We start from the raw sequence: 27,514 nt of genomic DNA on the forward strand, positions 1-27,514 counted from the left end.
CATAGTTGGTATAAGAATAATAAACTATCAAATTCAGTGTTTCATAAAAAATTTAAAAAATTAAGTATCAAATTCGGCGAGCCGTATATCGCCGATAGCTTTACATCGAAAACGCCGATGCCGTAATATTTTCATCGGCCCCCATGTCTAATTTATAAAAAAAATATTAATTTATTATAATGTTCCAAAATCCTACAAATCGAATTACAAATATCTATCACGTGATATCTTAAATGCAGCCTCAAATATGGAACATTTCCACTTTATTTATATATTGAAGATAAATTCTTTTTTTTGTTCTAGGTTTACTTTTTTCAAAAAGTATAAAATTAAGTTTTCTGATAAAACAATTTAGGGTTATACGCGTTGATAAGTTATTTAGATATCATTTTATCTATCAGATAAAAAAAAGGGATAAATTCCACCACTTAATTTGTTCCTGGACAAATGGAAAAAAAATGGATATGGAACATTATAATATTGACCCGACGATATTTACTTAAACTTATAAAATTCGTCATTAGAAAATAAAAAATAAATTCTTATGAATGAAAAGAGGATGAAAAAAAAAATAATAAAAAAACTAAAATATTTCAAATTTACTCGTTTCGCTGTTAAAACTTAATCATATTCCAAGGAGTAGGTTTAAACAAAATGGCTTCCTGCTGCCTAAAATTCTCCAGATATATAACTTTCGAAGCTAGCGCTAATATTTAAAAATTAGAGTGGTAAATGTTAGTAGAAAAGAACAAGTCTACTATATTTTTATTACTATCTGAAAAATAAAACTTTGTTTGTCCTTCCGTTTTTCTAAATAAACGCGTGTGTGGGGGAGGGGGGGGGGATTAATTCCATGTATCTTTGAGGAGATAGTATTTTCTCCTGTAAACGCTGGCCTATAATAATTTCAAAAAAATATATAAATACAATATAAAATAAATAAAAATTTATTAAATAAAATATAATAATTATTAAATATAACAGGGTTGGGCATTATCGCGGATATTTGTATCTAAGATACAAGATACTACTTTTTTAAAATTTTGGAAAGTATCTTGTATCCAGTATCTAAGATACATATTATTTAAAAGTATTTGTATCTTAACCAACTTTGTATTCAAAAAGATACAGATACTTTAAAAAAAATTTTATTGATTAATTTAAATAGAATTAAAATTTAAAATGATATTGTTTTAAGATTTAAATGAAAAATTTAATCAAAATTTAGATATTTTAAGATAATTTTTGATATATGACGTTGGTCGTCATATAGCAATTTGCTAACAATTAGAACTACCATATTTGAATCGTTTTATATCTGTCTATTTTAAAATTATGGAAGAAGAAATAGAATAATATGTTTATCTTCGTCTTCAGATGATTCTTCAACCGAAAATTATAACAATAAATTTAAACTAAGCATACTTAATGACAAATTTTTTGAAGTACTTCATCAAGATGATCATAATAAAGAAATTCATCGTGACTTTGGTATTGACGAAAAAGTTATAGCAACTGTTACAGATAACGGCTCTAACTTTAATAAAGCTTTCAAGGAGTTTGGATATTCTATGGAAGCTGTAGAGAATGACTTTGACATCAATGATGATGAATGAATAGAATTCGAAATCATTGAAAGTATTATTTAATACTTCTTTAAAATTTATTATGATATTGTAAATTTAGTAAAAAAATTTATTCAAATAAAATTATTTATTTGTTTATTTAAGGGTCTAAAGAAGCCTCAATAATTGCCTCAACACATTCTTTGTTTGTGCCATACGATAAGTCTAATTGCCACAACAGATGTCGAGAGAGCTATTTAGGATTCTCCTAAAATTCATCATCCTGCAATAGCTAAATGTATTAAGCTATGGAATGCAAATAATAGGCCTAAAACTGCAGAACTTATCAAAGCAGTTTTAGGAAAACAATTAGTTACACCTTGTTGCACTAGATGGAATAGTTTGTATGATAGTCTTCATAGTTTATTAAAATTTAAAGGCGAACTTCCTAAATTATGTCAAAAATTAGAATTTCCTAAATTAAGAGATATTGAAATTCAATATTTAGAAGAATATTGCAATATAATGGCCCCATTGGCTATAGCGATTGACAAAATACAGAGTGAAATCAACTGCTATTATGGAGAATCAGCTCCAATTTTAAATGTCGTTAAAAAAAATTACAAATTTAATTCAAACCATTCTACAATTTTGCAAACCATTAGCTATTGCCATAGAAAATTATTTAAATAAAAGATTTAAAAATATATATGAGATAACAATTTTAAAAGTGCATTTTTGGCAACTATTCTCATCATTCCTATTTTAAAAATCGTTGGATTGATGGTAAAAAAGAAAAAAAATACCTTCAGGATTTGTTATTACATGAAGTTTTAATTGTTTTTAAAAATAATATTGAAATTAATACTTCAACAAAATCTTCAATTGATGAAGATGATGATTACTTTTGCCTTAAAAGTACCACATCCAATTCTAATAATTCAATAAATGATATTGAAATTGAGGTCCTAAATTATATGAAAGATGACAGGTGGAGTATAAATATGTTAAATAGTTATAAATATATAAAAAAAAATTTATTAAATATAACACAATATTACCCTCCTCAGCCCCCGTTGAAAGATTATTTAGCTTTGCTAATATGGTTAATAGACCAAATCGTCAAAGATAGAACGATAAATCATTTGAAAAATTAATAATATTAAAAAATAATGCTGATTATTATTATTTACTAATTATATAATTATTAAATGGAATATCGCATTATCTTTTATAATAAATTTGTTATTTTCTACAATTTATTTTAAATATTTTTTTATAAATTTATATTATAGATAAGAAAATAAAGCTTTATACATTTTGATTTTGACTATTTAAAGTTTTTTAAAAAAGTATCTTGTATCTTAGATACTTTTTTTTTAAAAAATACAAGTATCTTGAATCTTAGATACTTTTTTTTAAAAAAATACAAGTATCTTATATCTTATTGAAATTTTTCTAAAGTATCTAGTATCTTGTATCTTAATACAAAATTTTATAAAGTATCTGTATCCGAATACAATTTTCTGAAAATTTGCCCAATTCTGAATATAACAAATCATTTTTTACCCTTTTTAAAAATATTTATCTTGCGCATTAATAGATGGAGTGTTGGGATCAATGGGGATGTATCAAAAATATTAATATCTTAACCTTGATATGATATATTCATTAAAGATTCATAAAATATTATTTTTATTTTCTAAAATATATAGAGTAAATGAGCATTAAAAAATTAAGCAAAAATCATTATCTTAGTTATTCTTCATATATGATGGTATCTATTAAAAAATAAGTAATAGGGTATTTCTGTTTTTGATTTTAAGGAAAAGTTATGTCACTATAAATGTCAAAAGAAAAAACTTTAGTAATTAGTAATTTTTTAATGACTATAATTCAAATTTTAGAAAATTAATGAAAAAAACTTGTTCATAAAAAGTAAAGGGATATACAATAAATTATTTACGAGGAAATCTAACTAATTGCATATTACTCCCTCCCCCAATCATCAAAATCCTGCCTACGCCTATGAGAGAAACTTAGAAAATAATATAATTATTTTTTCCCCAAACCATTGAGGTTTCCTTATTGAAGAATATATTTATATTTTATTTGTTTCTATGTAAGGATAACTATATCTAATATTTTCATCAAACATAAAACCAAAACGATTCAAGGCTAGGTAATGATGTATTACTCATATATTTTCACCTTTAAAAATAAATTGCACGCCTTCATTCAGGTGAAATTTTTTAAATCAAACATAGTACAGGGTATGTAACAAATAAATTCATGAAATGCCTATTCACTAATCATTGGATAATTTTATTAGGTATAATTAAATTAATATTTATCAAAATTAAATTATCTTATTTTTTTATTTAGAATATGTTTTTACTGAGATTCTGAAATGTGAATCTGAAGATGCATTAAAATTATTTAGAGAGGTTGGTGAGAATGCATCATACAATATGCGTGAAAATGAAAGTGATATTTACTATGTAGGTAATTCAACAAATAATTCTAATGTAATTAGTACAAATCTATATCAAAATTTTCCAATTAGTATAACTGCCACTCCTATCATAAAAATGCAAACCAGTTTTAACATTCCATCAAATCATCCCTTTTATTTTCTCATTAATAAACCGATCAAATCACCTTTATCATCAACACCATTAATTCGCTTGCATGAAAATATTCCTTACGAAAATTTTGAGAATAATTATTCTCTGTCTAGCAACTATTCTGAAAATAATGCAAAAACAATTAATAACAATACTCTTTTCATTCCTGATCAAACTATCCAATATAATAATAGAAATGTATTTTGTGATTGGTTTCAAAGTGAGAATTATACCTTAGTAGAGGATGATATTGAAAATACTCATATATTTAATACTTCTTCAAACATTCCATACAAAAACTCTCAGTATTTCAAAGGATTTTATTTCTCTAAGCCATTATGTAGTAGATATATTTGGAAATTTAATGACAAATTTTCTAGGAAAAAAATATTTGGCTTAATATTTGGCTTGACCTTTGTTTTCATATCATTAGGTTATTTTAATAATATTTAACATCAATTTAGTTTTTTTTTTTTTAAAAAAAAATATTATGAGTGGGAATTTAAATATGATTTAATTTTAAATTAATATAATGTTGATATAAGTTATTTGATTTAACATTAATTTCAGTGTTATAATTTAGCAAGATTTAAATCCTTAAATCTTAAAAACAAATTAAGTTCTTAATCTATGAGTTTAACTCTTATTTCTTTTGTTTATTATGAGCTTTATGCATATCTTTGCCTAGGATATATTTTTTATTAAATAATGGTTGTATACACATTTCTTTTGTTAAAATTTATTTTAATTATAGTCAATATATTTATAATTATTTTGTATATTAAATTATTGTTTATAAACGATGATAACATTATTGTTTATAAATGATGATAACATCATTGTTTTTGTATTCATCTTTTGTGAAAATTAGTCAAGGGGAGCGTAACGGGAGTGAATTTTATAAAAACCTAGATTTGGCAAAAGAAATTTTTCACTCCCTCTAGGCTACACCTATAATTGGGTGAGAATTGTATCACTATTATCATGCTTTATCAGCAAAATATTTCATAACAATACATTTATGAAATTCTATTAGTTTCTCAATAATGACATAAATAACCATTAAATAATGTCTACAATTTGGGGTACAAGTTAAGCTAATTTTATTTTTTATAGAGCAAAATTAAGACATTTATCAGAGACCTGTAGGCCCTACCCTAAATTGTTTATAAAATATACCCCGTCTGGTCCTTATTTAATCCCAAATATTTTAAATAACCATTATAAGCTATAAAAATTAAAAATAAATCCGGGCCAGGCCTAGCACACCCCTACTAATCTTCGACATTTATTGATCGATATGGACGATGATATTTGAAACAATTGAAATTCGTTATTTGAATATCGTAGAGCGGAAACGCTTAAATTTATATATTTTTTTTGAAAAAATAATGAATGACACTCACTACTCCTATTCGAAATCGAATAGTAAATTATTTGTATTTGATTCTTTATTATTCTTTTTCGATAAGTTACGAATACAATTCGTTCATAAAAATTGAATATGAATAAGAAGCTAAATGGCAGTGTTGTTAAAGTAGCGCGCTACTTTTTACAGTATCGGCAACCATGCCTTACTTTCTCGGTAGCGGTAGCTTTAGCGCGCTACATTTTTTTTTAAAAAAGTCATATTGATTTTAAAAAAATTCAAGCTAACATTATTGTGACAGTGAAATTGTTTTTAGAAGAAAACAATTTTAATAATTATTTTTCTTTCTTTCAAATGAATTGAAATTCGTTTTAGATAAGTATTTTAATAAACATTTTCCCATCTTTCAATATATATTCTCGGGATCCACATCCAATCAATAGTAGACTGGGTATTTAAAAAATTTTGTAAATAATTTTGGTATTTTCTTAAGGGATGCAAAAATGATATATAATTCGTGACCTTGAGCTAAATATTTATCTGGTAATAATTTGAGATTAATAAAACTAAGATGGCGCCCTTATCTGGACTTTGAAGGCCCATAACTCTCGATTTAGATTTCGTCTATTTAACCTTCATAACTAAGTGTCATCCATTTTTAAATGGCAGTCCTAATCTATGGAGTGATTAGTAATGGAGTTACTCAGATGATTTACCATCTTTAATTAAATCTAAAATACGCTTTGTAAAGTTTTTTTAGATATTAAATTTGTTTTTATTTTATTTTATGTTTTTCAAATAATTGAGCACTCCTTTATGCGTCATTTTGGAATTATATATGCAAATAGTCTACATTTTCATTGTGATAGATAGACCAGGGGCGCAACTCTAATATTTAAACCGGTATTACCCGTTATTATCGATCAAATAGAACATGAACAGCTAAAAAAATTTGTGACCGAAACCTGAACCAAACCTCTAGAGGTCGGTTAAACGGGTATCCTTACTGTTTTGTTATTATAGTTAAACAATTTTGATTGGTCGGTTAGTTAGTATGAGTCACCGTTTTCAGAATATATTGTAGTAGTTAATAAATAGTGTAATTTTTATCATAATTTATAAATTAAGTATATGATTTTTTTAGCAATAATGATCGTAAAATAATCGTTAGTTCCTTTATTATAGGGCACACAAATTGAGCGTTTACGTTTCGCCGTAATTTTTACTAATATCCCTTCTTTAAATCGATGCCTTTTTATTAATATCCGTCGATTCAAAATTTTAAATGAGTTTCTAAAAAAAAGGTTTGTCTTTAAAAATTATATTATCGTCTGCGTTCTCATTTCTTTAATTTCTAAATATTCCTTTTTAGGATTATAAGTAAGTTGTTTGTTTGTTTATATTACATTTTTATATAATATTACAAAGTGAAGAATAAAAAAGTGGCAAACCTGTTTGCGTTTTTTTAAATGGTCGCTAACGCCCAAACGGTAATTTTACTAATTTGCAAGAGGCCATTTAAAATACATTATTTGCGCTCGCTACGCGGCCTTTGAAATTCTCAATTTGTGCGCACTATTATAAGGGTTTTGGGTATAAAAATTATTTTTTTAAAAATAATGTACTTCCCTATGTATTCCAATAAATTCCTATGCGAAAGGGTTCTAGCCGGTTTTTAAAAGTTAAAAAACACCTTTCGATTTTATCATTTTTTAAGAACCGAATATAAAACCGTTACCGACCCGGGCCGATATTCGGTTTCTAAACGACTAGACCTGCAAAAATCAAGATAAACCGATTATTTAGAGAAAAAAAGAAATCGCGAAATTTTCCATTATTTTTTTTATAAACTTCTCATCTATAAATGATTAACTAAAATGAAATCGAGAAGCACTTCAATAATCTAACCTAAAAGATAATGAAAATTAGGGCCTCATCTGTCCTCCAGAATTTATTTATTTTTTAGCCTATCCGCTATTTACATATGTTCCGTGAACCGATCCGATACTGTCAATCACTTTTAAAAAAAATCTAACCACTTTTCTTTTTTTTAACCTTTTATCTTCTTCAAAAATTATCCTTTAATATCTTATATAATTTCACCAATAAAATGTTTTTTTTAAAATATTTTAATTTTAATTATTTAAAAAAAATAATAAAAATTTAAATATTTTTTAAAAAAATCGATATTGAAAACCGAACGTTAAATATTGGAAAAAAAAATGTCTCAGGTTTTGTTCAGTAGGTTTTGGATTCGGTAGGGTTCTGGTTCACAGCTGAGTTGAAATATATTCCAGTTATATAATGTGCCAAATGACTATCCTATATAAATTTCGGAAAAATTCGAACCGTGAATTATTTATCCCGATACAAATAGATATATATATACGCGTATTTTTTTTTCCAAAACACAGCGCCTGACAATAATATAACTAATTTTGTAGTAACTACTATTATTATTATTATTATTTTACTAAGTTCTAATTTGATAGAAGTGTTGAACAGTATAGATGATCCTGCAAATTTAAATATAAGAGATCGGATAGTCAGGAACACAGCACAATATATTATTAATTTTTAACCCCTAAGTACCTTTGTTTCTCGTAACCTGTTCTATAAGAACCTGTGCTTGCTAGAATTAGTATATCACTTGAAAGTAATTGTTTTATAATTTGATCTCAAACCCTTTTAGTCGCTTCATTAAAAATTATTTTTCGAATGTATCTATATATAGCTTTTGTTACATTACACATTGTGGCGACTTCTTTTTATTGATTTTTCGAAAACGAAGTCAAACTCCTAGCCCTGAATACAGGGAAAAAGGACAGCTGTCTCTGAAGTAGAACATCTAAGTCTATATTAAATTTCATTTGATTTTAGTCCTCTAATAGTTTAAACATAATCCATTCATGAAGGACATAAGGTGCCGTGCCTGCGAGAACCCCGCAAAAATTTTAGCAAGACTCGTCAGAGAATTTTTTTGGTGTCAAAAATTTTAACCTATAGAATCTTAGAAGATCATAAAATTTATATAAAAAACTTGCTATTTCTTTCAGAGAATTTTCAAACCCCGGGATTTTAAATTTAGAATTATTTCAAAAAAATTAAAATTATACACATAATTTTTAGAGGTTTATGGAAAATATTTTGCCGTATATGAAAGTTTTAGTGCTCACTCAAAATGTAACCTTTTTGAGTTTTATTTCGAAAATAATGTATTTTAAATGGGTATCATATCAACTAATAATAAATTAGGATAAATAATATATTCCTACATAATAATCACTGTTGGTTAATTTGGTATGATATATAATATAGAATGAATCCCCTATAAAGAAATTAAGTTTAATATGTTGTAATGAATATTCTTACATAATAATCACTGTTGGTTAATTCGGTATGATATATAATATAAAATGAACCCTTATAAGTTTAAAATGTTTTAGTGAATATAAGAACAAAAAATCACTGGCGGTTATTTTGGTAATATGTATAATAATATGATTGAATAAAATTGGTCATCAAATTTTGCAAGTTTTTTTTTATCTTCTTCTGCTTCTCTTCATTAGGTTTTCCTGAATGAGAGATTGACAACTTTGGTTGAGGGTCCTACCTATAAGTTTTATAAATATAAATATTATATAAAAACCTCAACATTTAATAATAATGGAAAAGTAGGTGGGGTGTCTATATTAAGGTTAATTATTAAAACCAGAAGGTACATTTGCAATTTCTTTGACGTAACCGACCCAGTAGCGTCAGAAGGGTGAGGGGGCGGACAGGGATTTGAAGGTAATTTCTAGAAAAAGAGGCCCAATTTTTTACCACCCTTCATTCCTAGTCTAGGTGAGATTTTGGTGCACTCCCGACAAAAATCCTTATTTTTAAAAATGTGATTGTTTTAAATTTTCTAGGTATTTTCGATTTAAAATTTTCAATAAATTTTATGCACCTAAAATTATTTTTGGTTTCACTTAGGACTAGTGTCGGATTCAAAAATTTTTTACCGATTCGATCCGAAATTCCACCACAAAACCGATCCGATAACCGAAACTGATATTTATTTATCATTATTTGAACCGATGTCTTAAAAAAATTCAATATTTTCTATTCAATAAATAACGGATTAAATGGTAGAGTACCCCATATTTTGAATTTTAGCTGCGAACTTTTGAACTAAATCTTATTTATAATAATTTTTATATAGGTTTTTCATATAATTTAAAATACACGTAAAGTATTAGTTAAAAAGATAATAAACAATTATATAATTGGGAATCAAACATTTAAAAAAAACAAACATTTTATCTAATAAAAAGGGATAAAAAAATGAATTTTTTTAATTATTAAGATTGGCTGCTTGGAAAGGGGGTTTTTAATTGGCTATGGGAAGGGGTTTCTAATTGGCTATAGGAAGGGGTTTTTAATGAAGCTGATGCAGTTCGGTTCGTGTAAGGTAAAATTGAGAGCCTTTGTCTGTGACAAAAACTTTCCCGAAGGTTCATTTATAAATATAGAAATTTTTGTAAAGTACCTGTCACTTGGTCAATGGAGAGGAGATTATAGGTATGAAAATATCGGATCGGTTTTTTTGATAACATCGGGTCAATTCGATATTTAATTTTTTGCTCAAAGGAAGTTTCTTATTTAAAATCCATTTCCGGGATGTGGCAATAAGCTTACTTAAATATTAAATTTTACGCCATATTTAAAGGAGCTATTGTAGAGCTAATAATAAAATTTAAATCATTTTTTTTAGTTAAATTATTTTTTATCGCCTGGGCTAATGGAGGATTAAAAGGAGCAAACATGCCCCCTTTGTCCAACTATGGTTAAAAAAAATTCCTAATTTAATCTTTAATTCTTCCGTCAATCAAATAAATTTATTATTTGGCGCATTACATACGCTATAACCGACCGCTAACATTTTTTTTATAAAATAACCGTTCATTTCAAAGGGTTTCAGTTTTTTTTTTGGAAATAATACCAGAAAATTTAAGACAGAATATATTTATTAAGAAACGGGTGTTACTTACGTTGATCGAAACAACATCTTCATTTATGTTATCTATGGCAATCTCATACTTTTGCGTATTATAAAATTTATCAATGTTCGAAATAACAACCGTTGCTGGAACAGCGGCACCTGATCCAAAATCCAAATTTTTTCCAGTTTCTAAGAGGTTATTTAAACGGATGGAGTCACCTTCTCCACTCTTTATATCTAATAAAAATAATATCCAGTTAATTATCTCTTTGATTGATAAGAAAGAAAGAAGAAGAAAAAATTTAGTTATCGCGATAATTACATATTGGTGCATTTATGCTGGTAAAAATAGTCAAAATCCCTTTGCAGTGGCTGATACTTGCTATATTAGTCGCTCCATTCTGATACACTTAATATTTATAATAAAATAACACGTTTTAATTTTTCTATATTTCATGATAATTTTGTTACTGCTTGCTATGGATAAGGAATTTCTAATTACGTTATTTTCTCTCAATATGCATTGACCTGTAATTAACAAATTTTAATAATACCCTTTTTTATATATATATATGTGTGTTTACTTTGAACTGCTATGATCTTCAATCCAAGGAATGCCAAAATCAAAGTTACATACTTTAGGGACATCTTCATAAATGAGAATTAATTTTTCTGAAACAAATGAATTTTTTAATAAGTGTCTTGGATGAAGTAAATGATTTATTGATTACTTTCTTACGCGTATTTATACATGACGAAAATGCTTGGGCACTGAATAAATATAGTCGAGTTCCAAAATATTTTTAAACAAAAATTTAGGTACCTAAATTCGTAAAAAAACTTATTTTGCCAATATTCATATATTGATGTAGCCAAAAAAAATGTTTAGATAAACTTTGATTTATAAAAGTCATTGTGTATTTAAAAGTCAAAAAAAAATAATAATAAACATATCTATTTGCACTAGATCCTTAAATACGCAATTCATATCCCCCCTTCGCCTGCCCCATATTTTATCTTTTAAATGCATAATATTGCAATCAAAGAACCTGCAGCCCCCCCCCCCCAACCTTATCTGACTGGGAGCCGGCCATAAAATGGTATAATTTTCAAAATCCTCATGATTACCTAGAATAATCAATTCAGCCCTGGGATTTAGATCTATATTTAGGGAATAGGAATATTAATCGACTCGTGAAATAGTAAATATATTATGATGAGTTCTAGGCATGAGTTGGCGGGAATCCGTTGGCGGTTTTTATGGGTTCGGAATGAATTTATTTTTCAAATTTGTGATTTTATTTCATATTGGCTGGTCGAAAAAGAACTTTAAGGGTTTTTTGAAAAAAAACGAGTTTTTTTGGGGAAAAAAACAAACTTTTTTTTTAAATTTTGTTTTTGTTTTTTATTACTATTTGATTTGTAAATTTACCAATATTTTGTTTTTTTTTTGTTAATTTATATTTATTATAACTATTATTCTTCAAGAAATTTTAATTTTTAAAAGTTTATTGATTCGCAAAAGTTTCTAAACTTTCAGAAGTTTTAAATTTTTAGTGAAGATGTCTGAAATTTTCCGGAATAATATCTGAGTTACAAGGTTTGTTGGTTTCCTCGAGTGAAAATAGGCAAAATTATTTGGAAGGTGAGCGCCTCCATATAATTCGCGATCGCTCACTTTGGCAGGTCTGTAACTAACATGCTAGAAATAAGATTTAATTTTTATTTTTTTGGCTAAAGTTTCTAAAGTTTGGAGAATTTACATTTTGATATTTTGGACACAGTATGAAATGAAGCTTAAGTGTGTATTTCAATTTTGTTTTTTTTAAGCCCCCTACCCATCGTTTTTTATGTTTTTTACCCCCCCCCCCCTTCGTTTTTTAATGTTTTTTTTTAACATTCCCAATGAATATCTTCTTCTTTTTTTTTTAAAAAAACTATGATCGATTTCATTTGGTTAAAGTATCCACCGTTATTATTTTGAGAACCAAAACCGAACTTGAGACCAATAACTACTTTGTCACCAGAACATGAACTAAAATCTAGGTGTTTGAACCTCTTGATTAGAGGTCTGTTTTTCCGCGGGGTTTTAGCCCACCCTCTCACCTCCGCCTATTTAAGTTGGCGAACGCGTTAAATTTTTTTAGCGAACGGGTGGGTGAGCGTGTTAAAAAATATTTAAATTGTGACCGGCAGGCGGGTTAAAATATTTACAACTTATATTTGTTATTTAAAATCATTCAAGTAAACATATAAAAAAAATATGCTCCCTGAAATTTCGACATTTTTAATATACCAAAGTATCGATAAATTGAAGGATGTTGTCTTCGGAAAATATTAATTAGGTTAAAAAAAAAATGTATCGAAAAAATAGATTATTGATTTGCACGGAAGAATATAATATGAAAGTGGCTTAAAAATCTGATTTTGTTCCGTTTCCCCTAAAAGCAAAGAGAATTGAATTAAAGAATGCTTTGAAATAGATGGCATCCACGTCAAAATTAAACAACAGCAACTAGATGGGAAGATGTGGCTGTTACAGAAGAGAGCATTGCATCATGACCTAAATATTTAAATCTTGTATAGTTTAGCAAGTCTACTCCCATGGAAACGGAAGATTTATCAGAGCTATCAAGATTAGCTAGAAAAATGATTGATAAAATTAACCTTTTGTCTTACTCTTCTAAGTATATTTTTTCTTAATCATTTTCAATTTCTCCTTTGTTAATCTTCTAAAAAAAATTTCCATTATGCCTTATTTTTTTTTCTTCTTCTTTTGTTTAGGAAATTTTTGAAATAGTGGGAATTATTAACCTAAAAATAAAATTTTATTTACATTATTCTCTTTTGTCATTGTTGCTTGCTCGCGCACTATTTTTCTTCACTTTAAAACGTGGCATTGATAATGGCTATAATTAGATGTCATCAAATTCTGGAATTAAACTGGAATGACAAATATATATTATTCAATTAATGACATCTTCTTCGAAGATAGTTAATCATCATTTGTTCAAGAAAAGAAAGTATTTGGAAATTTTCTTGATGATAATCTTTTAACAATTCTTACTAAATTTTAGTATCGAGATGATCATTATTCACGAATCACAATAGTTGCATCATTGGACGCTATATACGGCTCAATTTCGAACGTCCACATTTTCTAGTATATTACCTTTTTCCCGATAACCCTTTGGTCTAACAGGATTATATCTCTTTAATTTTAACAAATCCAACGGAATCGTTGTTCTTCCACCGAAAAACAATTCCGATGGGGGTTGCGAGAATCAGGATAATGTAACTGAGATATGTAAGTCTCACCTTTATCTTTTCCAACCAGCCAATTTTTAACAATCGCTACCATCCTCTCAGCTTGTCCAATCGAGCTGGGATGATACCGTGGAACAAGAATGTGTTGGGTCTGCGACTCAGCACAAAACTGTTTAAAATCATCACTTATGAAGGCTCGATCTCGATCGGAAACGGTAGTATCAAATTAACCGAATCTGGCCCATAATTCCCGTAATTTTTCTAATAACAATTTATGTGGTATAGTATAATTATATGTACCTCCACATATTATATTCTATCCACTTTGAATACGAATCAGCCAATAAAGAGTATCATTTTTTCGTCCAAATTAAAAAAAAATCAACGTGGATTCAACGGTCTAATTGATTCGATCCAACTACCGCCTACCCCTTTACTGGGCATAGCGGCGCACGATTTACAGGGAATACATTTCCTTGTAAATTTTTCAATATCATTATCCATACCAGGCCACCATACATATTCACTTGCACAAGATCTCATTTTATCCCAACCCTGAGGTCCGGCATTTAATAAATCTAAAATTTTACCGTAATTTATAATGGAATTACGGCCCTATTTCCCCGCATTTTGCAATCATCCACCACGGACAATTCTTTCTCAATTTTTCTACAAATTCTGACAATTATTTTTCCAAGGTTTCTTTTCCGCTAAAAATAATTTTATTTGACTCAATTTCTTATCCTTTTAAAGTATTGAGCTTAAGATCCTCCTAACAAGTAGGACCACCTTTTTAACATACGAGAAAGAGAACAAACCAATTCTTTCTCATCTTTCCGAAATCTTCTTCACTCCACCCCAACCCGGATAAAATATCAGGCAAACAATTTTCTTTACCTCGAGGATATCTTAATTTTCTACATTGAAACTTCCCACCAATAACAACCGTCGTTGCAATCTGGGAGATAACATCAATTCTCGATTATCCTTCTTTGAATCAATGAATAAAATGGCTTATGATCGCTATATATTACAAATTTTTTTACCTATAAAATATTTACGACATTTGGTTATACCAAAAATGACCTCTCTCACCCATCAATTAGATGCAATAAAGCCCATTCCGCACCTTTATTAGATGCATCTACCGCCAACGTAATTTCTAATAAAACACTTTGTTGTTCAATTTTCCACTCAAAATGAACAACTGTTTTTTTTATAAATTATAACAATGGAGATGTCACTTCCGCAAAATTCTCCACAAAACGATGATAATAATTTATTTACCATACCTAAAAAGAACTGCACTTCAGCTTTACTACTTGGCTGATTCATTATGTTTTTAAAAATTTTTTCAAGAGGTTACGCTTCAACCCCATTATAGGTTACATTAAGAACACTTTTTTCCTTGCTGGTTCTCAAGCCTTTGTCACGAATTCCCTTGAAAGCTTCTTCAAGACGCTGATTACGCTGCTCTGGTTTCACTCCAGTTATCAATACATCATCCATATAATAAAATACACCTTATAGGCCCTGAAAAACCTGATGCCATCGTACTCTGAAAAATCGTCGCTGACACAGTTAATCCAAGCGGTAACCTATAAAAGGTATATAACCCATTAGGAGTCGTTATCGTAAACAATTTATGAATTTATTCCTTTAAAGATAGCTGTAAATACGCCAAATTGGAGAAATATTTTTCACCCTTTAAATTTGCCAAAATTTCCTCGCTTCTAGGCAATGGATATTTTACTTCCATCACTCCTGGATTTAAAGTAACCTGAAATCAGCACACGGCCTCAACTTTCCATTAGAATTTTTTCATTGGAACAAATGGTGTAGTGAAGCCCCATTCACCATATTATTCAATTGAAATTATGATTCCATCATTCTCCCATTAGTCTAATTCATCTTCTATTTCCTTTTCCCCATATATTTTTTGACTAAAATAGGTATAGCATTCATTATTAAATTTATTTAACTCATTGATTTTCAAAATTTATCATTTGATTCTTTATCAATTTCCATGTCTATTTTTAGAGCTACTCTGCTATATCATTACTTTTTCTGAATACTCAAAATATGTTCATTCAATAAATTAGACATTTCTCTTTCCTTAGGTCTACTTATTTTCCTTTCAGCATTATCAGCAACTAATTCACTCTCTACGATAAGAAAAAAAAAGATCCCAATAAGTATTACGAGGTCCGCTTTCAGTAAATCCAATCCCACCCCATAATTGTTTCTACATTTTTTTCCCACCGCCCATAAATCCAAACTTATGGTAGTATCGCTGAAAACAGCGTTCTCTTCTCTTCTCTTCTCTTCTCTTCTCTTCTCTTCTCTTCTCTTCTCTTCTCTTCTCTTCTCTTCTCTTCTCTTCTCTTCTCTTCTCTTCTCTTCTCTTCTCTTCTCTTCTCTTCTCTTCTCTTCTCTTCTCTTCTCTTCTCTTCTCTTCTCTTCTCTCTCTTCTCTTCTCTTCTCTTCATTTGGTTTCACCTAAAAAAAAACATTAATTTCGGAGTCATCAAATTGTTTCGCACAAATATTTTGTTTTTCAGTAACGCCATGGCGGCCAATATTTACGAGAATTTTATCTAAGACAATATAGAAATGTGAGGCACCCATATCAAATAACATGTCAAGATACTGCATATGATCGACCCTCGGGACACTGACAATCTTCATTCAATTTTTCCGTCGTTTAAAATTTCATACATTTTTAATCGGCTGATTAATATCTAATATTTCGCAGATAGAATCTAAATTACTGCATACATTCTACTCGGAATTTAGAAGCTTTTTTAGCAATGCCCATAGGATATTTTTCCCATTTTAAAAATTAATATGACCCCCTTTTCATTCGGATTACAATGATATTTAACGTTTTTCACTTTTTGTCATCATGACAATAAATATTTCTATTATGATCACTCACTTTCTTTAGGATATATATAAATTCCGACATTATTTGACATCTCGGCACAATTTAGGGTCACATGTCCAGATTTTTTTTACATTTTAAAACAAAAAACTCGAATCATCATAAGTCTGATTCTTCAAATTGTTTCATGGTAATACCGGAAATTTTTCTCACCTTAGGAGATTTACTAAACGGAAATTCGACACAAAAATCTTTACAATACACGTTTCCGCTTTGTGTTCCCTTATAACCACAACTGTTCTTAACACCAAAAGTTTCTGTCCCTCGAAGAACCAATTTTTTTTACCCATTCGGATCATTTCTGCCACGTATCTGCCTTTAAACTAAATTATTATTCATATTGATCAAGGTTACATTCATCCTGGTATATTAACCTTGATTACATCTGACAGTTCCTTTAATTCCTGGAGTCTAACCACCTATCTCTTCCAAACATTCAGGTTGATCACCGAGATTATCCTTTATCTTTTTAACCACCTTTGGTTTTCATCAGTTTCTATTTCATTTTAAAAACTACATTATTTCATTATTTTATTCCAATAATCAATCGGAAGCCACAGCATCTTACCTCAATTTCATATGATTCCTTTGTCAATACAATCGGTATTACCATTTTTCCGTTCCCTCAGTTTATTGAGCGCCATATCTAAATCGAAGCTAATATTGCCCATTTTACCTAATTTCACATATTTTTTTTTTCTTTATCAAATTTATTACTAATTATGAATGATACGCATCATACATGTCGATGGGGATTCGGAATTTCTCGATTTTAAATCCTTTACCGAGCGCCATTTAATAAGATTTTTAAATCCGACTTAACCGGAAATGAATTCTAGCATGCGTAGAGTATTTACCCTATAAATTTCAGCCAATTTTGCCGCGAACTTTTAGAACTACTTCTAATTTATATTAAATTTTGTATGGATTTTTCATATAAATTAAAAAAAAATACCAAAATGTCTATGGCTGAAATTGGCTGAGATTTCTAGGGTAAATACTCTACACATGCTAACATCCATTTCCGGTTAAATAGGATTGTAAAAAATTTTTTTAAATCGCTATTCCTTAGAACCTTCTTATTAAGAGCTTTAAATTTATATAATTCAAATCTTTTATGGAGTGAAATACTAGGCATTACGTGGCTGGCACTGCGTTGTTAATTTGTCCTTAGAGTTTTGGAGTTTCCTGGATTCGTGTGCCCTACTTAATCCTAACTTCTTAACAATTCTTACTAACTACTTATTAAATATTAAATACCATTTTTAAAAAAATGTTATTTTTTTTTTTATAATTACGCATAAATTTAAATAATTTTTTATGGAAAAATATTAATATTTAATTTTCCGACCAATCAACGATACGCAATACTTTTGATTGACGGATGATCTAAAATATATTTAAAATAACTTTAAAAAAATGACGTAACTGGGACAAAAATGAAATCCATTTTTCTTTCCCCACATAGTATGTGTGTCTTTTAAACCTTTATAATCTAATTTAGCCTTATAATACTAATAATTTACATAATCAGCATCTAATTGTTAATATAACATAACCCTAAGCTTACATGTTTAGCCTTTATAGCTCTTTTTCCCTTCACAATTTTATTTTTTATGCTTATATCACTTTTACAAGCTTGAGATTATGTCCTTGCGCTCCAATGCTAGTGTTGATATATTGTTTAGAAAGAAGGCTAAAATTTATTACTTTCTCTGATTCATCGCTTTAGAATCTATTAAATACTATGCAATTATTATAAGTAAAAAAAAAAAATTTATCTATAAAAATTAGCCAAAGATACTTTTAAAAAATAGTATATAGTATCGCGCCACTTTTCTAAATTAGGATTTAACAACTTTGGTTGTAGGATTTTATTAAGTGAAATATCTTTGAATTTGTATATTCAAAGTTAGCAGTCTAGAAGAAAAGTCCTGCAAAATTGAGCAAAAGTAACAGAAATATCTGCTGTTTTTTATTTTTTTTATAAACTTTAATTTTTACTATATTTAGCCTTTCCCATAAAAAAAAATAAATAAATAATTAGAATGTAAGCTAATTATCATTTCCTTCTAAAACAGGATGTTAACATTTAATTTTTTTTAATCCCTAACTTTGACAGTGCATCACAATCCCAACTTACCTTGTGATTTCCTTTGGTCTTATACACCTATTCTAATAATCCAAGAGACAAAAAAATTAATATTTCATAAAAAATATCTATCCTTATCAATGACATATATAATACCCAAACCGACGATTCATTCATTAAAAGTGTACATCAAATGCAAATCAGCTGAAAACGCCATCTTGGTTACACTAATCATCATTAAATATCTGATGCAAACTTTATGGAAGAATTACCGGAGACTTGTTATAATTAGTACTATATGACTTGAAAGTGATTATTTTATAATTTGATCTCTAATCGTCAGGCGCTTCATCATTAATTTTTTTTCGAATTTCTATTATAGCTTTTGTAAAACACATAGTGGCAACTTTTTATTTATTTTTTTTCTAAAACGAAATACTAGCCCATAATACAGAGTAAAAGGACAGCTGTCTCTGAAGAAGAATATTTGAGGCTGATATTTAAAAAAACTTCATTTAGTTTTAAGTCCTCTAGTTTTTTAAATATATATTGTGAAGGACTCCCACAAAAATTTTAGCAAGAAGTTTTATAATAAAGAATCTTCAGAGAATTATTTGGGGCTAAAAAAAAATTTTTAAGCAATTCGATCTTTTGAAGATCACAAAATTTAAAAAATAAAAATTCTGATTTCCTAGTGAAAGATTATATTTTATATGCGGTAAAAATTTGAAGAAAAAAAAATACTTAAGAGCATTTCCAAACTTCCTGGGGTTTAAATTGAAAATTATACGGTCACCATACCCTATATTGTTTTCTATTCAAATTATTCTCATTCTCTCTTATTCTCCGTACTATCTTCCTATCTTTCGGAAAACTCCGTATTCTTGATTGCCACTTTGTTCCTATAATTTTTCTCTACAAATTCTTCACTTACAACAGTTTTTGTTTCGAGGTAGGTGTGGTACTAAATTCAAAAATAGCCTATCTTTCTTTTTTTTATATTCTATTTGGAGGCTAAGCCTATATAATGGGGTTAAACAAATTTTCGTTTAGAAATATAAGACGCAACAGGGTATACGACGTTGGCGTTTTATTTTATTGTACCCCAAATCAGCCCCTTTTTATAAAGCAGTATATTTATTTTTGTAACCCTTATGATTATTTCAATATGTTATATATATATAATGAATAATACAAAGAACAAGTAATCACTACTGGTTAATTTAGTATAACAAACTATATAACATGATATGAACCCCTTCAAATAATTTTTTTTGTAACCTTATACCAATTCTCCAAATATGCTATAATAAATATAAGAAATGAAAAATCACTGGTAGTTAATTGGTATAATGTATATTATGATCGAACAAATTAATCATCGAATTTCTGTTCATTGGGTTTTCTTGAAGGAGAGATTGACAACCTTAGGTGAGGATCCTACCTATATGTTTTAAATAAATATATTGGAAATGTTTATACAGAAAGAATTTTTTTTTTTTAATTATTAACATTAGCTACTTGGTAAGGGGGGCTTCCAATGAAGCTGATGCAGTTCGGCACGGGCTATGGCTAAAATCCGGGGGGGGGGGTATGAAAATATCGGATCGGTTTTTTTTGAAGAATATCAAATCGGTTTTTTTGAAAATATCGGCGCTGTCCTAATTTTGAGCCCAGAGAGGAAGTTTTCTTTTTTTTAAAAATCCATTTCCGGTATATGGTAATAAGATGATTTTTGAAAATATAAGATTTTACTCCTTATTCAAAAAGAGCTATCATAGAGCTACACTTAATATAACAAAAATTTAAATAATGTTTTTTTTTTCAAGTTAAATTATTTAAAATTAATTTGAGAGTGTATTTTGGAGATTCCTTAAAAAGTGGGCCGAATTGGGAAATTAAAATTTCTGCATTTTTATTAGTCAGTGAATAAACTATTATAATATCTTCAGTTTATTCCACATAGAATTCAACATATGGCTTAAAATGTTAAAGGCTTTATTTAATTTGAATCGGTAGATATTGTAGCATATTTCCTTGTCTCGCGTTATTTATTTATTTTTCCCGTCTGAGCTAATGGAGTATTAAAGTAGGGGGGGGGCAAATTGGCCCCTTCGTTTTAATTTTTCCTTTTCCTCCCAAATAAATTCATTATTTAGCGCATTACATACGCTATAACCTACCGCTAACATTACATTTTTTTATTAAAAAAACCGTTTTATTCGAGAGATTCAGTTTTTTTAGAAGAGATAACGTACAAAATTAGTTTCAAAAAAACAAAATATATTTATTTCCCCCCTCCCCTTCCTTTTTATCCCACAAAAAAAATAAGAAAAATTTAATCGCAATTAATGGAAACAATTGATACTTACGTCGATCGTAATTGGATCCTTATTTCTGTTGTCTATATCCATCTCAATCTTTAGCGTATTGTAGTATCTTCCAATTCCCGTAACATTAAATATGGTTGGAGCATGTCCAGTACCTGATCCAAATTTTCCTTCTAAGAGGTCCTTTATAGAGATAGGGTCACGATTTCCAAACTTTATAGCTAATAATAATAATTTCGAGTCAATTATTTTTTGATTGATAAGAATTTTTTAAAAACAAAGTTATTATGCTAATTACTCATTGGGTGATACGGGGCAATCATAGCGCTCAAAATCCCTTTGCAGTTGCTGATACTTGCAATATTTTTCTCTCCATACGGATATACTTAATATTTTATAATTTTATATATAAATAATAGGTTTTCATGATAATTTTGTTACTGCTTGCTATGGATAGGTCTTGCCCATGATTTATAGCATGATTACTTTGGGTCAATACGCATTTAGCATCTGTACAAAAAGAAAATATTCAAATTTTTTAAATCATACACAGTTACTAATGTAACTAGTTATTAGTTACAGTTACATTTAATATTAACGTTTTTACTTTGAGCTGCTACGATCTTCATTCCCAGGAATGCCAAAATAGTGAAAGTTACGAATTTTAAAGACATCTTTCAAAAAATGAAATTATAATTTTTCGTGAAAAACAAAAATGAAATATAACAAAAAAAAAAGATTTATTTTTTTTAAATTTAAAAAAAGTTTTTTATATAGATGATGGAAAAAAAACGAAAAGCTTTGACGTCGGCGTTGAAAAAAAAATAAATATTAGTCGAGTTGGTTTCCGAGAAATTTAAAAAACAAAAATTTTATAAATGAAAATGAATTTTTTTTAAAAAATAAAATAAATAATATATATTTTCACTTCTCTTTATCCCCCTACACCCCCCCCCCTCTCCATTTTTTTTCGAACTAAAAAAATTTTGCTTTTAAAATTACGAATTCGCAGACAATAGCAATAAGTGAAATTTTAGCGCGTAAAAAAATGCGCAAATAATTGCTAAGACAACTTAATTTTAATTTTTAATAGGCTGCGAAAAGACCTAGTATCTTTTAGGGAATTAGCAATGACATTATGATAAATCTACTAAACTGACGATGTTGCGTTCATTTAAAGTGTAATACGTCAGTGAAAAACAGCTGTGGACGCCATTTTGATTGTCCAGTATCGCCTGATCATCGGGATGATAAGGAAGCAAAGTTATATTTAATAGTAGTTTTTTAACATGAGAATAATTACTATGTAGGTTGCCAAAATGGCGGGACCAGCTGATTTGCATTCAAACGACGCTTTCAAATGCATTATCATGAATGCATCGTCAGTCTGGGTATCATTATATGTCATTGGGAATATTAGATATAATTTTTGCAAAAATTTGACCTTTACATTTACTATAAATTCTTCTAATAAACTTGTATATTTTTTGTCGGTTTCTTCACCTAACCAATGCTATTATTATTTTTTCACGCATTTATTTCTGGGATTCAAATCTAACCGGTATTAACCGTTATTATTGATCAAGCCCGACCCAACTTCTAAACTTTTATCGCTCGGGTCTCAAACGAGCCTCTAAAAATACTGGAGAACCGGATCGAACCTTTCGATATTTTAACTCTTTTACAGATGATTAATAATCAGCTATGACCGATAAATTCTATATTTTTTTTCTATATTGCTATTTGAACGTTGCCCGCTACCGCTACGCAATCTTATCGAAGTGTTCTCGGTTAAAATATTTATTTTTTATACTCCCTTAGTAGATATAATTTGACAGGAGAGAATCCCGATAATATTTTGATTTTATATGCCACTCAAATTTTAAACAATGATTGTTATCCCTATACGTTTATATGAGAGAAAAAAAAATTTGAAGCTGTTTTTAAAGGTTATAACCGAACCGCTATTTTTTACGAACTTAACCCGACTCCTGAACCGTTATAACCTGAACCGTTATACCTGTATTCGTCATTATGCGCTTTTCCTGGTTACCCTAATTTTATTTTGTTATATGATGATTGAATTGGAAAAAAAAATTTTTTAGAAGTAAAAATTATGGTTTTTGGAATATTCTTAAAATTATTTTCGCCAAAAGATAGAAAAATTTTTCCCAATTTTTCTATTTTTTGGAACATATTTTTTTTTCTTAAAAATAAATGTAAGCCTCTTTTTTTTTTTAAAGTTTTGATTTAGAAATTATCCATATAATTACTATGGCTATCCCTTTTAGCCAAAATAAATTTATTTAATATCATGATAATTAATAACAGTTATGAACGTTAATCATAAAAGTGGCCCAGAATTCATATTTTTCCATGGGATGCCATATAAAGATGATTTGCGGGAGCTTTGCTTAGAAGATCTGTGTAGTGTTGTTAAAAAGGCCCTTATTTGGGTCGATTCCTCAAAACTATGGTTGAGCATCGAGGTTTGGCAGATGTCAGATGAGCGCGAAATCTTTAGAAGATCACATAATGTTATGTGATTATGATCTTCACCGGATCGGTTTTTAAACCCGACCCGAATCTGGCTTTTTAAGAACGATGGAACCGCTAACTGCAGGTTCAAAAAAATAATTTACGGGCGGAATGAGCTGGACGCGGCTATATTTTTAAAAAATTAATTGGGCTTAACGGGTGGGTAAAAAAAAACAATTAAAACAAATGGCGGGAGAGTTTAAAAAAAAACCCGCCCATTGCAGACATATTAAGTTGTATATTGGATGGCTTTATTTTCCACTTATTAGATACATACTTACTAGCGCCCTCTTCGCTACTCCTAGTTATGGGTTCTCTAAGTGTGCCGGAAGCTGGACCACATTTCCGGGCGTAGATTTTACGAATTTAGACGCACCGTAAATGATATCTAGAATTAAGCGATTGCACGCATCCCCGTGTAAATGGCCCATAATCAAAAATTACTTTATTTAAAGAATAAGTATAAATAGCTCAAGCTAGAGATATGCAAATCACGGCCTGGTCCATACCCGGGTCGGTTCGGGTCTATTTTTGAAAAATAATGTCGGGCCGGGTTTGGGAAATAAAACCCGAAGCTGATTACTAGCTCAAACTACATCTATATATGTATTTTTTTTAAAATAATTGAAATCAGGCAGATTACGACATGAATCTTTTGTCAAAAATTACTACATTTAAGACCCATATAATCTTATTATACATTGTAACCTATTCTAATTTGGGCACCTTTGTGGCCGAAATTTTTGCCCGACTTAGACAGTTTCTAAATTTATGGGTATAGGCATTTTCTAATACAGTAGTAGTCAATGGGAATTTGATCGAGATTTCAAATTTTTGGTCAAATTTGGGAGTTGCCCGAAATATCGATAGCCTAAATAAGACAAGTTTTAATTATTCATTATCTCCCCAGTAACCATATAATCATTCCTTGAACCTAATGTATTTAACAACCACGAACCTTCTTATTATTTTTTTCCGGGAAAAATTTCCATTCCTAAATGTATCCCATTTTCCAAAAAGATGTATCTAGAATATTCTAAATATCGGTTCCCACTTTAAATAAAATATGCGCCGGGTAAAAATCAAATAAACGATTTCTTTTTTTTAAAAATTAAATTGAGTCAGGGTCTCAAATCAACCCCATCTCTCTACCCTTAAATATTAACAACTTTATAAAGAAGGGAGGGGTCTTCCTTACCACGGAGTTGGATCATTGATTGAGCAATTCTATTCTGGGTTAGGCAAAATAGAAATCTGCAAATTATTTTTTCCCGCTGGCGCCAGATCTTAAGATTTTGGCTCCATATTCCTTACAATAATAATCAATATATCTTTGGAGTTTTATTTAGGTTAAACTGATAAAATCATAAACATATTTAATATAATATTTTATTTTTTTTTAAGGGTCCGCTTTCATCCTATTTTACCATCACCGATCTAAAGCGAAATACGGAAAATTGATTAAAAAGAGTAGCCGCGAAGAATCGAGCATGCGCAATTCCACCTTGAAGCGCTCTAACTTGGATAAAGATGCCGCCAATAAATCAGTATAATCAATAATTTTATTCATGTTTGATAGTTAAAGAGTGACAATGTATAAAATGGGAAAGTAAAGAAAGATTGTAATTGGTTTAGTATCATTAATTCTCCAGAAACATGGATATAATTCTTAACCGTACGAAAAGTCGGTAGTATTAAATTAATAACATTTTCAGGTGGAAAAAAATGTAAATCTCTTATAGAAATAAAACTTTCCAAAGTCTTTTCCTAACCCTAATTCTATCATGTTCCCTGCATTTTTAATTCTATTAGCTCAAAGTTTAAGCTTATGTTAAAAGATAGTAAATAATTTATTTTTTTTCTTTATTTTTGAAAGATTCCTTAAAAAAAATGGCTATTTAAATAATTAAACATAAAATATTATATAATTATTTAAAAACTACCTAGGAATTCATTTTAAAAATTATTTATCTAAAAAACTACCAATGAATCCTATGAAGAAATCAAAAATTAAATTGAAATTCCAGGCACATAAGGAGAGATTAAGATTGAAATTTAGGATTTATTTGAATTTTTTTTAAAAATAAAATTAATTATAACAATTTTATTTTCAGTATATTTTTATAATTATGTTTGTTGCAGTACGACGAAGAGATATCATTGGATAACGACAATTTTTTGAATAGTCTAGAATCATCCAATTTTCCTCACACCTATACCGGAATCCAAATGGAACCACCTTACGCACCTAAGAATTCCAAATTTTGACAATTACTTTTGAGGAATACTTTGGTTCAAATCAGACACTTTTGAATTTAAGGAAGAAAATTATATAATATTTTATATATGTTTATTATATTTATTCGAATAAATTTTTGTAAACTTTTTAAATTTCTTATTAATTTTTTATATTTCAAAAAATTATTATATTTATTTATATATTTTGTAATCATATCAATTTTTTTTAAACATTTACCCCATCAACTCTCTATTATTTTTACAACAGTGTTATTATTTGTAACGCCATTTTCCCGATGTATATTCTCAAAATGTTACGGGTTTTTTTATAGGCTATGTCCTAAACGATTTTTTAAAATTCGGAAAGTTTTAAAACTTTAGCAAATTTAAAAAAAAAATTTTTAATCTAAATTTCTATAGAATTATATTTTGGACATGATATTAAAATAAGCTTTATTCATTTATTTTTTCATTTTATAAAGTTTCCAAAGTTTGCGAATTTAATTTTCGATATTTTGGACACTGCTATGAGATTTTATATTATAGTAAATTTATTTTTATTTTGTATTTAGTATTATTTTAAATTACAAATATTAATCCGTCCCCTTTAGAACCATTGTAAGAGATATATTAAATTATTAGAGCACTTGCAGCTAGTCATATGACCCGTCCACCATTTTTACTTTTCTATATCATTTTTTAAAAGTGTGTAATGAATAGTTATAAAAATGTTATATATATATTTTAAATTCCAAAAAAAAAACGTATTTTACTCGTGCTAATAAAAATTTTGCAAAAAGTTTTAAAGGTAATATATTTTATAAATAATATTTGTACCGTGTATTTTAAATAATTTTATTATATTTTCTTCTTTTTTTTTTCATGCTTTGAATCATTAAAATAAACAAATAAATAAAAGTAAAAATTTAACGTGAATTAGATTAGGGAAGGTTTTAATCGTTGATCAGTCTACGGTTATAACTAGTGTTCTGCATCGGGCTTGATTTTTCGTACCCGGCCCGTGAGTCCTAAAGCCCGGCCCGAAATAGAAATAAATTATTTGTCCGTCCGGCTTGGCCTGAATTTATTTCTATATATAGAGAAATTTATTTTAATATTTTAAGAAAACATATTATCGCCTTGTTTTCTTGCGAGAATTTTTAAAATCTATCTATTTATTTGTAAGATTAAGCCCGCCCCGGTCCTACCGACCCAGTCCTAACACGGAATAAAATTTTTTTTAAAAATAGACCCAGCCTGCTGCAGGTCTCTAGTTGTTACAATGATATTTACACTCATCTGTTGAGAAATATGAATGTTTATAAGAAATTTTAAAATAAAAATAATGATCGAATTGGATACGTATGAGTTACGATGGATTGTCAGAGTCTGGAAGAGGTCATTGGGTTCTCTAAATGGAATAAAGAAAAATGGCTCTCACCATTTTTTGCCATAAGGCCTTCGCGCTACTTTTCCCAGTAGCGATAGCTTTAGCGCGATACTATAGCGGTAACTCGCTACTAATTTAAAAAGTAGTTTCAATTATGTATAATAAAA

At 28.6% G+C, this 27,514-nt stretch overlaps 2 protein-coding genes across 2 annotated transcripts; one reads left to right on the forward strand and one right to left on the reverse strand.

Moving 5' to 3' along the window:
• The first annotated feature begins 3,954 nt into the window (after window positions 1–3,954).
• On the forward strand, window positions 3,955–26,831 carry LOC135929828 (uncharacterized). Its single transcript, XM_065466554.1, has 3 exons — window positions 3,955–4,625; window positions 25,124–25,266; window positions 25,862–26,831. Exons 1-3 carry the CDS (start codon window positions 4,037–4,039, stop codon window positions 25,985–25,987), a joined length of 858 nt encoding a protein of 285 aa, XP_065322626.1. The 5' UTR covers window positions 3,955–4,036; the 3' UTR covers window positions 25,988–26,831.
• On the reverse strand, window positions 20,124–21,929 carry LOC135930365 (uncharacterized). The gene is made up of 5 exons (XM_065467149.1): window positions 21,789–21,929; window positions 21,623–21,691; window positions 21,480–21,566; window positions 21,224–21,402; window positions 20,124–20,295 (listed from the first exon to the last, which is right to left on the reverse strand). Exons 1-5 carry the CDS (start codon window positions 21,853–21,855, stop codon window positions 20,245–20,247), a joined length of 453 nt encoding a protein of 150 aa, XP_065323221.1. The 5' UTR covers window positions 21,856–21,929; the 3' UTR covers window positions 20,124–20,244.
• Window positions 26,832–27,514: the final 683 nt, after the last annotated feature.

The sequence above is a fragment of the Gordionus sp. m RMFG-2023 genome, chromosome 5, assembly GCF_954871325.1.
Source record: "Gordionus sp. m RMFG-2023 chromosome 5, tfGorSpeb1-WG-v2, whole genome shotgun sequence".
Taxonomy (NCBI): Eukaryota; Metazoa; Nematomorpha; class Gordioida; order Chordodea; family Parachordodidae; genus Gordionus; species Gordionus sp. m RMFG-2023.

Bases quoted from the DNA above. Each gene is read 5' to 3' on its own strand.
- LOC135929828 (XM_065466554.1), top strand. From the start codon at position 4,037: ATGCGTGAAAATGAAAGTGATATTTACTATGTAGGTAATTCAACAAAT. The intron at 4,626-25,123 runs GTTATTTTAATA...TTTTTTTTTAAG, and splicing joins CTTTGTTTTCATATCATTAG to GGTCCGCTTTCATCCTATTT. The intron at 25,267-25,861 runs GTATAATCAATA...TGTTTGTTGCAG, and splicing joins AAGATGCCGCCAATAAATCA to TACGACGAAGAGATATCATT.
- LOC135930365 (XM_065467149.1), bottom strand. From the start codon at position 21,855: ATGTCTTTAAAATTCGTAACTTTCACTATTTTGGCATTCCTGGGAATG. The intron at 21,567-21,622 runs GTAACAAAATTA...TAAAATATTAAG, and splicing joins AGACCTATCCATAGCAAGCA to TATATCCGTATGGAGAGAAA. The intron at 21,403-21,479 runs GTAATTAGCATA...TATTATTATTAG, and splicing joins TGCCCCGTATCACCCAATGA to CTATAAAGTTTGGAAATCGT.